This window comes from Melanostigma gelatinosum, assembly GCF_949748355.1.
Source record: "Melanostigma gelatinosum genome assembly, chromosome: 11".
NCBI lineage: Eukaryota > Metazoa > Chordata > Actinopteri > Perciformes > Zoarcidae > Melanostigma > Melanostigma gelatinosum.
Genome location: NC_136644.1, coordinates 25,941,135 through 25,955,131, shown reverse-complemented (window position 1 = coordinate 25,955,131; position 13,997 = coordinate 25,941,135). Strand labels below are relative to the sequence as shown.

The 13,997-nt window shown below is 43.4% G+C and overlaps 1 protein-coding gene across 1 annotated transcript in view; it reads right to left on the bottom strand.

Annotated features, from left to right (window-relative positions):
- Positions 1-525: 525 nt before the first annotated feature.
- The window catches only part of LOC306784803 (B-cell receptor CD22-like), a 32,881-nt gene continuing 19,409 nt past the window's right edge, over positions 526-13,997 (bottom strand). The window contains exons 3-8 of the mRNA XM_079278932.1: positions 4,843-5,112; positions 3,585-3,845; positions 2,604-2,694; positions 2,429-2,489; positions 1,709-1,893; positions 526-1,594 (exon numbers count right to left, since the gene is read on the bottom strand). Coding sequence (XP_079135058.1) covers positions 1,522-1,594; positions 1,709-1,893; positions 2,429-2,489; positions 2,604-2,694; positions 3,585-3,845; positions 4,843-5,112 — 941 coding nt within the window. The 3' untranslated portion in view covers positions 526-1,521. The remainder of the gene's footprint in view (positions 1,595-1,708; positions 1,894-2,428; positions 2,490-2,603; positions 2,695-3,584; positions 3,846-4,842; positions 5,113-13,997) is intronic.

The window sequence follows — 13,997 nt, the reverse complement described above, 5'->3', positions numbered from 1 at the left end:
TGTGTGTAAGTATTTGTTGGCTCCCTGAAGTACTCATTGAGACTTTTCAAGCATCAATGCAGCTCAACATCAAACATTCTTAGATATCCGTTACAGTACTTGCAGCCGTTACTTCTGCGGTGAGAGCAGCTGTGCGTAGGTGAGAGGGAGCGACAGGTGAGTGTTGCGCCTGAGATGAAGGCACGTGACTGCACCTGCGGGTGGGAGTGGCTGTGTGCGCTCGTTACCGGACGGTCGGTAAACCGGCTGTGGACGGTGGAGACGCGCAGGCGGCGGGTTGTTGTGCTGAGGAGGTTCGTGGTACCGGGGATGGAGGAGTACCGATGGCCGCTCTCCAGACTGTTCACGACGGTCTCCTGCTGCTGCTTAATATTTAAAAAATACCATCAACACATTTCTGAGAGAAGATGAGGATTTATTGATCCCAGGGGCAGAAATTCACACGTACAATTTGATGCAAATACATTTTTTTGAATGCATGATTTTTACTTTGAGGTCAGTAAAATATGTAAATACTTCCTTCACCACTGATACTACTGTCGTAGTAAATCCGTTAGCAAGACATGCTAATGCTTGCAGCCGACATTAGCACACAGTTCAATTCTGTCCTTGCACTGTTTCTCTGCAAACTCTTGAGATACCGAGTATCATCTTCACTGAATCCAACACTTGACCTTCTATAGTTACCATGGCTACGCTTTTTAAACGCTCTGTCGCGTTTCTATGCGCCACTTCATCTGCTGAGAATCTTGACAGACCGCGAAACGATACAAATCAGTGCAATCAAATGAATTTAAATAACTGCAGCCACAGGAGGAAAACAGTGTGAAATAACTACGGAAAAACATTTTACGGTGCTGCATTCCAAATTTAGAGAATATTTATGATTGAGAGATTGGCTCCACGTGGCTCTCAACATGGCGACGATGCTGAAACACTGCTGACGGAGCTGACAGAGCTGACAGCTTTTACCTGAGGGGGAGCCGGACAATGGTCGCTACGCTTCCATGACGTCTCCTCAGGTTGACATGACTCCACGATATCTTCACATACACAAGAGTTGTTTGAAGCTATATTAATGCTCTGAATGTCCAATTTGTCACCTTTAACTTGAGAGACGAGTATTTAAACAAAACACTTACTTGTGATGCACCTTAAGTAACAATTAAGAAAATGAGCAAAAGAATATTGGCAATATTTGACAACAACAAAACAGGTAATTCATCTAAAAAGAACAGCAGAGCAGAGAGGAGTAAAGAGCGTTTACAGAGAAATGTACTCGATAAGATACTTTTCTAGAACTGGCAGTAAGATATTACTCCTTAGTAACATTTTTAAGCTAATTCTGCATTAGAAGGCTATTTATAGATTACAAGCTGACCACCCATTGGTTCACTGATACTAGTTCTCTGCTGGAAGGCTTAACGATGGTTAGTACAGTAAGTCAAACCTAACATTCATCCGTGTGTGTTTAATCTGCTGAAACACTGTAAAGTAACAGACCACAGATCCGTGACGTGTTCATACTCGTGGTTGTTTGCTGACTGTGCTGTACAGTGCAGATGAATCACCCACAGCTTCTTGACATCTTGATCTGTGAATGAAAAACAGTAACGCTCACAATATTAACTAAGAACAGGTTCAAACAGCAATAAAAGCAACGACCGCTGCCAACGTCGTGCAGCAGAGACAGATTGAACAGACTCACTCGTTGGCAGCACCGGCGCTCTGAAAGTTGACCCTCGTGTACTCCACGTCCTCCTCTTCCTCCTCTTCCTCCTTGCGTCTGTGGGGCTGAGCTGGCCTGATGTTGGAGTAGAGAAGATCTTCCTGGTTTCTAGAGTAGCTCACGCTGGTATAGCAAAGCTCTTCCTGCTGCTCCGCTGGTGAGCTCTGCACCAATAAACAAGAGTGTTAAGCAAATATTGGATAAGTACAATCACCTTCAACGAATTCATTGCAAATCAAGCAAACACACTTGCTCTTGTCTTCAGTACTGACTTTCCATATGTTTCTGAAATGTTTGCCACTCACTTGCTGTCTTCCATCTTTACAGTTCTGCCATGTTTACCTGATAAACTGAAGTAAATGTTTTCATAGTAATAAATGTAGAGCAGCTGTTCAAAATGGCAGCGACATCTAGTGTTTACACTAAGACGGGCAATGTGCACACAGTGTCATTTATTAGAAATATGCCCAAAAACAAAGTCTAGTTTATTTCTAAAGAATCATCGTGTGTCATTTGAAAAACGGGCAGCATGGCTCAAAGGAAAACCAGGGTGTGACATGCACATACAGGTTCATCATTTTGGAAATGAACAGGATGAAAGTATCCAAATAGGGACGTAAAGACTTGAAGAAGACATGATGACGATTCAAAGGAGTTTTAAAGTGAAGTCTTTGAGACACCTGAGCTCTTCTTCCTCACCTGAGCGCTGTTGTCTGGTCCGTCTCCAGACTGGCTGGTTTGTGTCGAGGACCTCTTTCTTCTGGATCGAACAATAAATGAACAAAGATATGAATCATCAAATTAAGTTCGTCAACAACTGAGCGATTGTAAGATGCATGACTGAATATCATCACAGTAAAGCTGAACCGCTCACCTGATCAATAGGAAGGCAGCGAGGATTATGATAGCCAGGAAAATAGCAGCGGTTGATCCAACAGCTGCTGTTGTCAATGAACCTGGAACCACTGATCAAACAGAACAATTAGAAACTGATCATTTAAAATAAAATGATATTCAGACAGAAGCATTCTAAATAAAGATGTGTAACCTCAACTTTTGCTTGCTTTTCTTGCCCCATAATATGAAATGTATCTTACAAGGTTACAACGGTTTTATCTGTCATTGTACGACAGGGTTGCACATCGAAATTTAGATTATAGTCCAAATTTGCTAAATAGGAAAGAAAACAATCAACAGCAAACTATATATTATATATGGAAGATGAATTAAGGAGTTACCAACAGGACAAAAACAAGACGTTAAACAAAGTGTAACAGAACCTCTAGAACCTCAGGATCTGCTCTATGCAGATGATAAACTGCTTCATCCATTTGTGACTTCCAGGGCGAGTGTGACGCAGTTGGGTTCACAGCATAGAAATAAAACGAGTAGAACGGACATTCACATTCAAAACAACGTAGCTGGATGGTCAGACCGGCGGCCATTTTTATGTGCACCGTTGCCTTTGCGACTGTTGTGGCGCGCTAACTTCAAAACAAACTAAACAGAATCACATGACTCACTGAGGTTTTAGAGTGACAACCTAACTACCCCCCCCCCCCCCCCCCAAAAAAAAGAAATACACTCTTGTTACAGCGTAAGAAAGCACATTGCTATCAACGGATGAGTTATTACAACTCTGCTTTGGTCATTTTCTGTAACCAGTGTAGCATTAAAGCATAGTGGCATTAACAAACAAGCTAGCTAACTAGCATATAGCTGACTAGTTAGCAAGCTTGCTAATTCCAACATGCTTTAATGCTACACTGGTTACAGAAATGAGCTAAAGGAGGCGTTTGCTGAACTGGATTGTTAAGATAATGTCGAAGTGAATACCCTTCATAGTATGATTTACCTGCTACAACAGTCAGGTGTAAGGTGGAGTTACTACGTCCTCTCATGTTCACGGCTTCACAGGAATAACTCCCACTGTGTTCAGCTCTGATGTCAGTGATGATGAAGATCTGTCCTGATGCTTTTGGTGAGTCTTCATCCTCCTTGTACCAGGTGTAGCTAGCTGCTGGGTTAGCATCACTGCTACAGGTCAGAGTCACTGAACTGCCCTCCACTATCTCAGCAGAGGGACTCACTGACACAGAGGGAAGCTTTGGAGCATCTGGAGGAGAAAGAGAGACTTAAGACTTTCACATTAGATGTTGATGTATGTAGTAAATAATAACGTGGCTTCGTCACATGCATTTTGAATTAAGTTCATGTATTTTGTGAACAACAATCTTCACAAAAAGATTACAGTCAAAATGAATTTGGAAACTCCCCGGGCGCCTGTCATGGGCAGCCCATTGCTCCCTATATACAGGGATGGGTCAAATGCAGAGACACATTTCCGCCATACCGGGATGAATACAATATAATAAAAAAGAAATTCACATCACTTCTCTGGAGAGTTTCAATGAGAGTTCTGTTCCAAATAAATAAAAGGTGAACCAGGTGTGTCTACATGGAACATGTCCCTCACTGCTGGGCCACCAGGACACCAGATGTGATGATGTTTTGTACTCACACTGAACATCTACTGACAAAGACGTAGAGTCGATCCATCCATGTTTATTCTCAGACTTGCAGTAGTAGATCCCTCCGTCCTCAGAGCTGATGGAGGTGAAACGATAGATACCTCCTTCTCCATGAGGACGTGTTTGGTTCTCCTTGTACCAGGTGTAGTTAGCTGCTGGGTTAGCATCACTGCTACAGGTCAGAGTCACTGAACTGCCCTCCACTATCTCAGCAGAGGGACTCACTGACACAGAGGGAAGCTTTTGAGCATCTGGAGGAGACGTGTTAACAGAGATTATTCTCTGTAAAGATTGTGTTCAAACAGAAGAACAAGTGGTATTTCAATAAAACCTGTGAATGTTTGTGTGAAGCAGCATTTCAGACTTTGAAGGTGTTCTGACAAATGGATGTGTGACGGTTTGAATCTGGATCCCAAAACAGAATAAAACCCTAAAATGTCCTGAAGCTGCTCAGTGAATTACAGCAGACTGAATGTGAAGCAAGTAGAGCTGAAGAAAGTAGTTATGATCAGTGAACTCTTCTCCTGCAAACACTGGACAGATTTAAGATGTTTGTTATCTTCAATAAACTGTTTCACTCACATTTCACATCAATAGAGATGAATTCAGATCTCTTCGTCCCCAGCTGGTTCTCAGCTCTACAGTAATACTGTCCAGAGTCAGAGGACTGGATGGAGCTGAAGACCAGCTGAGGTTCTTCACTGAGAGGACGAGGGTCTGGATTTCCATCCTCCTTGTACCAGGTGTAGTTAGCTGCTGGGTTAGCATCACTGCTACAGGTCAGAGTCACTGAACTGCCCTCCACTATCTCAGCAGAGGGACTCACTGACACAGAGGGAAGCTTTGGACCATCTGGAGGAGAAGAGAATAAACATACTTCAAGATTATAATATGTTGTCATAGAATATTTACCATTTAAATGAATATTTCAGTTAGTTTGTTTCAGACTGTCTCTATTATGTATCACAGCAGCTGTCCAGAGTGCTGATCCTGGAGCTGTCACAGGTGAGACTCCTGCTGGTGTAAAGTGACAATAAGAAGCTTTCATCATCTGTGATGTTCAACAACTCCACACGTTCTTCTCTTTAGATGCTGCTTGTGTCCTTAGCTGAGTCTGTCCTCTCACTTCCAGCTGTTGTAGGGAGTTATTGATTGTTTCTTCACCCAGCTGGCAGATCACTTCTAGTTATGTTCTGGACATAATTCAGCTGAGTCAGCTAAACAGACTGTATGAAAATCATAGTATTTTATCCAGTTTCTTCTACGAGTTCTAGTTTTTCTTTTGTTTCCTTTAATAACATCATTAATTCATAAATACAGAGTTGTGTCTACTTTAAGACTTAGAAGACTTCAGTGTGTTTACAGCTGTGATTATAATTGTATTCTTGTGTCAGTGTGTGTGTGACACTTCTACATGTAGACTGAGGGGCCAGGGATTGAACCACCGACCCTCTGGTTAGTGGACCACAGCTCTACCTCCTGAGGAATGTTGTGCTTCATACTTTTGGTTCCTCTAAAGTCACATACAGTGTCAGTCTGGTGCCGCCATATGAGATGTTGTTGAACCTCCACAGGCTGCCACAGTGGAGTAAACTTACACACTGAAGGAGAACGCTGATCCTCATGTCCGCTTACAGCACAGGAATAGCTGAGTGCAGAACCATAGACAACGTAAACAGAATATGATCCACTGTAGATATTCTGTCCATTCTTGTACCAGAAGTAGTCAGGATGTTCAGGCAGAACACAACTGCTGAGACACTTCAGCAACGACCTGGTATAATCATCTCTGCTCACCTCCACCTGGAGACCTGTAAGTGAGAAGAAGGATCAGAAATGTTATTTTATTAAACTGTCAACATTGACACAAGACTTTTATATTCTAGTTCTCTAGATGTTGAACATTTGGAGATGATTAACATGTGAATTAAAATGTTACCTGTGACGGACAAAGTGACTCCAGGTGAACCAGTATATTTCCCACCTTGTTGGTTTGTTGTGAACCTGAACTTGTACTCAGCTGAGTCGCTCTCTCTCAGGTCTGTGATTATCAGACTGAATCTGTTCCAATCATAAATGTACTGCACACGACCTGAATACTCAGAGTCTGTTGTCAGAGCCACAGGTTCACCATCTTTCTCTTTAGTAAACCAGAATCTGTTGCTGACATCACCGTACTTTATTCTAGATGGGAATGTGTATCTGCAGAATATTACCACTATTGATCCTTTTACAGCACAGACCTCAGTATCAGTGTAAGTCACTCCCCAGCCATCCTGACTCTGTATCACTGAAACACAGAGCACATCAGGAACCACAGTCAGACTCAGAGCGACATCAGAGGACACACTCTCATGAGCAGTGAAGGAAAGAAAGAGTCAACCATCGACACATGATCTCTGCAGTTGGAAGGAACAGCAACGTATTGAACCCGTCAACTCAAACACAGTGAACAAGATCAAACAGCAGAAGTTTAAATATGAGAAGGGTGCAGTTCATGAGATAAAGAGTCTTCTTTGCTCTGTGGTTCTCTGTCTGTGGTCAGCTGCTGCAGAGTGAATGGAAACTGTAGAGAAATGCAGAACACTGAGGAGTGAGAGAACAGTGTGAAATGTAGAGAACAGATCACTGACAGTCAGAAGTCGACACAAACACAAACTTCAGATGTGAATTCAATTTACAAAAATGTAATTTGTTTTTCTAAAACCCCAAAACCTGACTTTGCAGCATCTCTGGCCCCAACTTACAACATGTCACTCAAAGAGACACCAACCAGGAAGAGACTCCGAATGAATAACAGACTCTCAATGTGGTCGAACGATTAGAGGAAGTTCCACAGAGAGATCATGTTAATGTGCGTACAGCCATTACTTTCATCCACATAAACACAACTTTACTGTCTTTAATGGAGCACGATTCTTCAGTTCATACAGTTGATGATGTTCAGGTACAAGTGGACAGAGATGCTGCTGCTGTTAGAAACAGCTCAGTGTTGGTCGTCCTGTAAACACTTCAATCTAAAGAAAGGAAAGTGGATGTTGCACCACATTTATAACATCAGATCTGTTGATGAACTGAAAACACAGCTTCCTCTGTTGTCCTGAGGAGCACTAACGGCCTCACAGTATAAATGTAGATGTACAGTACCTCGTACAGAGAGAAGGAAGACAACAAATCCAGCGGCTGCTGCTGTTGAACTCATAGCTGCTCCTCTCTGTTAAATCAGCAGATCAGAAACACTTCATGTCAGTAAGTCACCAGAAACATTTCTACTTTAAAAAGGAGCGTGTTGTCTTTGAAGTCAGCTTGTGTCTCCTGTGATTGGTTCAACGCTGCTATTTAAAACCTGCCTGGCTTCCTTCCTCTTCACACTATTAGTGTGCATGAACACACTAATGACTGTAAACCCTCAAGTTGAAATGAAGAAATCATTCTTGCTGTTGTTTTGCAAACGATGCATGAACTTCTTGAAATGATGTTGTATACAAATGACAGTAAGAGAGTCAGTGTGTGTCTCTGACACAATTTTAGGAAGAATTACAACTTTTTCTTTCTCATATTTCATGTCAGGTCAAATGTATTAAGAGCTCCAGTCTAACTGGGATACTGGACACAGGTAAAGCACTGTGGTATGTGAGGAAAGTGCACAGAAGTTTGAATCAGTGTGGAAAGCTGATGTTATGGTGAGGTCTGCGTCTAGCACGTCACCGCATCCTGTTTCAGCTTTGAGAGGTCGTCTAATTCAAAAGAACATCTAAAGAGGAAGCAAGACTTTCTTCAAGACCACATCCCTCCTTTGAATAACTGATAATGCTCAGGACATGTTTTAACAAAGAGAGATGAGCGGAGCAGCTATGAGTGTTATTTGTAACACTAATAAGACTTATTTACCAACATAGTGGTGGTAAAGAGTTTCACTTCCGTCTTCTTCTTTTTCTTTGCACTGTCACACACCTGACCCGACCACAAACAAGAAGCCAAACAAGCAAGCAGATCATTTTTTTCCACTCAGCTAATAATTCATATTCAGTTTCCTCTTCTCCTCTGAGGAGAAGTGCATTCAAGTTTTGATCTATTCCACTTTTCGTCGCTGCGCCTTCAAACATGTTTGATGTTTAACTCTTTACGTCCCTGTGATGTCTTCTCTGTATTACTCTCACAAATATATATGTATACAGTATATATTTATATGTATACAGTATATATTTATATGTATACGGTATATATTTATATGTATACTGTACATTTATATATGTATCACATATATTACATGATCAAATACAGACTTATCATTGGACAAAATGACAATATCAACATACATTTAACCCATCAAAAATACCAAAGAAAAAACATATTCATTTGATTGAATCGTTTTTGTTTGTTTATAGTTCATGATTTGTTGTTTTACCAAAAAAAACAAAAAACCATAAAGGAGATTGGATCAATCACAGTAGCCCCGCCCTAAAGCATCCCCTGCTTTATGGTCTGTGTGACTCTAAATGGACCATAATGTACCAAATGAACATCATGCTGTATTGAAGAAGACTTGAAACTAGAGATTGAGACATAAACTCATGTTTACAATGTTTACTGAGGGAATAAATCAAGAGAGAAGTAGAGTCATTTTCTATAGACTTCTATACAACCAGAGGAGTCGCCCCCTGGTGGACACTAGAGAGAATGCAGGTTTAACACGTGAATCTTCGGCTTCACTCACAGAGGTTGCCGCCTGGTTGGCTTAAAAAAGATCCATCATCGTTGCAGCAATCTATTGTCCCGGTCTAAAGTCAAACTGATCTCAAACGTTTGAAGGTGTATCATGAGGTGACAGTCACGTGACTCTGCACCTCCACACATTCAGCTCTGTCCTCTGATGTCATGAGTCTGATTGTAGTTTCTCTTCCAGTGATTCAGGGTCGGAATGTCTGGAGCGTGACTTACACTCCTCCTCGGATCTGTGCTTTAAAAGGATCAACAGTGAGCATCACTTGCAGCTACACACACCCATCCAAGACAACTGACGGTGCCACAAGAGTGGAGAGAGCGTTGTGGTTTACGCAGACGCAGGATGGAGAACCGGTGGATCTGAGAACAGACCCGCAGTACGCAGGTCGAGTGCAGTACAGTCATCGGAAGAACGACTGCACTCTGAGCATCAGCGACCTGAGAGAGAGCGACTCGGATGTGTTCAAGTTCAGGTTCACAACAAACCGGCCGGACCGGAGACACACCGGTGAACCTGGAGTCACTCTGGCCGTCACAGGTGACACTTTCTGTTAGTGTGGGTCAGCTCCAAATGCTCAACATTTAGGAAACGCTGCTGGTGTCTCCGATGACGGGGAGCTAGTTCATGTTTTTTTGTTTCTTTACAAATCCAGGTTTCCAGGTGGAGATCAGCCAAATAAAAGCCTGTCGTGTGAAACACTGTACATGGGCTGATCTGAAGTGTCACAGCAGTTGTCGTCTAACTGATTCAACTTCCTACAACTGGTACAAGAGCGGAGTGAAAATGAAGACAGAAAAGGAATCTCTTCGTCAATACTTTTATGCTGACGACAGCTATTCCTGCGCTGCGAGAGGACATGAAGCGTTCCCGTCTCCGTCAGTGTGTGAGTTTCCTTCACTTCACATCACGCTGCGTCGCTACAAGCCTTCATGTGTGTCTACATGCACGACATCGTGCACAGCGATGCAATTACTGCAGTAAAGAGGTTTTTTTTGGTTTCATGATAATAATCAAAAATGTTTCATTTTCTCAGGTGTCGTTGGTCAGACCTGCAGCAGAGTGACGTACGCTGACAGAAGCATCTGCGCCTTCAAGGGCTCGTCAGTGGACATTTCTTGCACATACAGCGCTTATGAATATATCGCATCTAAATTCTGGTTCAGTTCTCAGCGTCATCACAGTCGGTACCTCTCACGCGCTGAGGACCTGAGTGAAGACTCCCGGTATGCAGGTCGCGTTCAGGTCTTTGACACAGAGAGAGGACGCTCCACTCTGAGAATCACTGACCTGAGAGAGAGCGATTCATCCGAGTACCACTTCACATTCAACACATGGAGGAGCAGTTTACCTGCTACAACTCTGACCGTCGCAGGTACAGGTCAACACCAACTGATGGTGCAGTTCATGTCGCAGGATTGTCAGTATTCATCACGACGATTGTGTGCTTTGGTTGGTGATCTTCTTCAAACAAAATGTATCGTTATATTCGTTGAAATCATCACGACATCCAACAGCAATCAATGACTGAAGCGCTCTGACAACATGGCCGTCCTGTGACGTCATTCTCCACTTTAGAGTGAAAAGAACACACTTACATTGTTAAGCTTTCAATTGAACAATGCGACTGTTCTGTCATGAAACACATCAACGCTGGTTGATATTTACATTTCTTACCAAATTTATGAAATGAATCTGCATTTCTAAATGGCTCAAAAAACGTTCTATTGTTTTGAATCAGCCGGAATCTTTGAAGGCCGGTTCTGAGACAGGTCAACGCCCTCTCTGACCCCCTCCTCGCCTCTACCCTCAGCGTCTCTGCTTTGTCAAGGTAGATTGTGCATGGTGTCATTTCACATCACATGTGCTGTTCCTTGTTCACAGATCCAGATGTACAGGTGCAGGTGATCTGGTCTGCTACTGGTCCAAAGCTGATTTGTCACAGCAGCTGTCTTCCTTCTGGCCGTTGGTCCTTCGCGTGGTACCAGAATGAAACGAACAGGATTCAGGATGAAACATCTCCTTCTTACGGAGGATACGTTGATCCCGTCGACAGTTATTCCTGTTCTTACCAGAGCTACCGCTCCCCTCCAGTGTGTGAGTTTACTCCACTCTCCCTCTAACATAATGTCCTCGGGTGGAAACGTTCAAGCTGCTGTAATCAACAGTTGTTTCCACAGAAACAACCTCTTGTATGTGATGTGACGCGTGTTAGCTGCTAAGGAGACGGATATGTCCATCAGGACCACAGACTGTATGTAAGAAGTGGACTTGGTCAAAAGATGTTTTCACTCCCCAATCCTCCAATCACCTTCCACGTATTTGTTGAACGTGGCTGGAGTGAGCGCAACGACCCGTCCGGTGTCAGTGGTGGTTTATGTGGAACTACAGACGGAGCTAAATGGAGAGCGAATGTTGGACACAAACACAACTCACAATGAACACTGTTTGCTTTGTGTCGGCTGGATGTGTAACGAGGCCTCAGCTTGTCAGTATGAGGCGATGATATCAGTCTTCTGTTTACGGCTTGTTTCTGCTGCCAACAAGCGGCAAAAAGACGAGATTTTTTTATGTGAATATCAGAATCAATGTTCAACTCAGTCCACTAAACATCTCATCACTCCATCGCCAGAATCATCTGCCGGCAACGCTACGTCTGAACTCACACACGTGTTGTTAAGGTCCGATGCAAAAAGGGTTGGAGAGAGATAGAGAACATAACATCAATCAATGTTACGGGAATCCAATACTTTCCTCCCAGCCAATCACATTGCTCCTTTCAGAAGTTTTTTAAAGCTTTTGCAAAACTATTTGGCACAGCTGTACACGTACGGCGGCCAATGACTTTTATTAATGCTGACATTTTTAAATGAAATGCAAGACACCCTGTGGAGTGTTTGACCACCGGTAGTGCTACAGAATCATTTCTTTCACGAGTTTGTGCAAATGAAAACGAAACATGCAAACATTCACGCTGGCTTCTCGACACGTGGCCGAGGTGACACTCAAACGAGTGTCGGAATAAAATAAAGCAAACGTTGACGCAAGCATGTTTCTATGGCGATGAAAGTGGGTGAGTATTGATGTGCGTTCACATTGTCTCCTCCAGATGCTCCCAGGGTTCCCGTGGTGTTGATGAGTCGTTCTGGTGACATCATGAAGAACAGTTCAGTGACTCTGACCTGTAGCAGTGATGCTAACCCAGCAGCTAGCTACACCTGGTACAAGGAGAACCAATCAGTGCTCAGTGGAGAACCTCAGCTGGTCTTCAGCTCCATCCAGTCCTCTGACTCTGGACAGTATGACTGTAGAGCTGAGAACGATCTGGGGATGACGTCTGAATACGTCTTTGTTAATGTGAAATGTGAGTGAATTTAAAACAGCTTCAATCTGTAAAATGTGTTGCATCCATGAGGACACATCCACAGCCGTCCACTGCTCCGGTAGATGTTGAAGAGCTCGTATCAACTATTGGGTTTCATATTCACTGGACTGATTTATACCACAATCGCTCCTCAGAAGTTTCAGATGCTGCAACACAACTTAACCTCGAATAATCTCTGTTAACACGTCTCCTCCAGATGCTCCAACGCTTCCCTCTGTGTCAGTGAGTCCCTCTGCTGAGATAGTGGAGGGCAGTTCAGTGACTCTGACCTGTAGCAGTGATGCTAACCCAGCAGCTAGCTACACCTGGTACAAGGAGAACCAAACGCTGCTTCAAGGACCAGAAGGTGTTCATCGTTTCCCCTCCATCAGCTCTCACGACAGCGGAAACTACCGCTGCCAATCTGAGAATCAATACAGACGGATCAACTCTACGTCTCTGGTCTTAGACGTCCAGTGTGAGTACAAAACATCAGCAAACCCCTTTGACTCTGTGTATTTAAAGATAGAAACGGCTGATGTAAAAAAGCGGACGCGTCGACATGACATCATAAAGAAGCAACACTTTAACAAACCGACCAGCTGCAGCGCACAAAGACGGATTTGGTTCTTTTTCCACCTGGACCCGAATTCCCTCGTGTTTTTGTGCCGAAGTTACTAATAACTACAACAAGTTGAGAAATTGGTCCAGTATGGAACGAGAGCGCTGTAGACATTAACGTCCAGTTAAAGAGCTTGTTTTTGTCTTGACGTCACCTCAGCTCCATCATACACATGTACGTGTTGCCATTATACATCCTGACAAACTCGATTTAATTTATACATGTTGTCTCCTCCAGATGCTCCAAAGCTTCCCTCTGTGTCAGTGAGTCCCTCTGCTGAGATAGTGGAGGGCAGTTCAGTGACTCTGACCTGTAGCAGTGATGCTAACCCAGCAGCTAGCTACACCTGGTACAAGGAGGATGAAGACTCACCAAAAGCATCAGGACAGATCTTCATCATCACTGACTTCAGAGCTGAACACAGTGGGAGTTATTCCTGTGAAGCCGTGAACATGAGAGGACGTAGTAACTCCACCTTACACCTGACTGTTGTAGGCGGTAAATAATGTGTTTCACTTCATGAATCTCTTTACAACAGCTTTTACTTGGTGTTGACAGAAGACCCTCACACATGCTTGTCCTCTATTCCACTCATCAATCATCAGTATTTCCTGTTGGTTTTCCAGCAGCATGGAAATCAGCAGTCGTGGGGACAATCGCTGCTGTTCTCCCGGCTATCGCGCTCCTCGCCGTCTTCCTGTGGATTAGGTGAGCGATTCTGTGGCGCCATGATTGTGTTCATCAATGCATCTAAAATATTGTTCCCTGCATCTAGCAGCTCATCCGTTCAGTGCTTGTCCGCCTTTCCAGGAGAAAGAAGTCCTTCACACAGCAGTCTGACGGTGGAGAGAGACCCGCCATCAGAGCGCAGGTGAGAGAAGAAGAGTTCAAGTGTGTGAGCGCAACAAGAAAACGTCTGTGAATTCTGTGAACATTCAAAATCACATTCCACTCCAATGCATGTTCAAAGTATGTTGCGTGTTTCTTGTATGTGAAACTTCTGTTCGTTGTTGCTGTTTTGTTTCAGG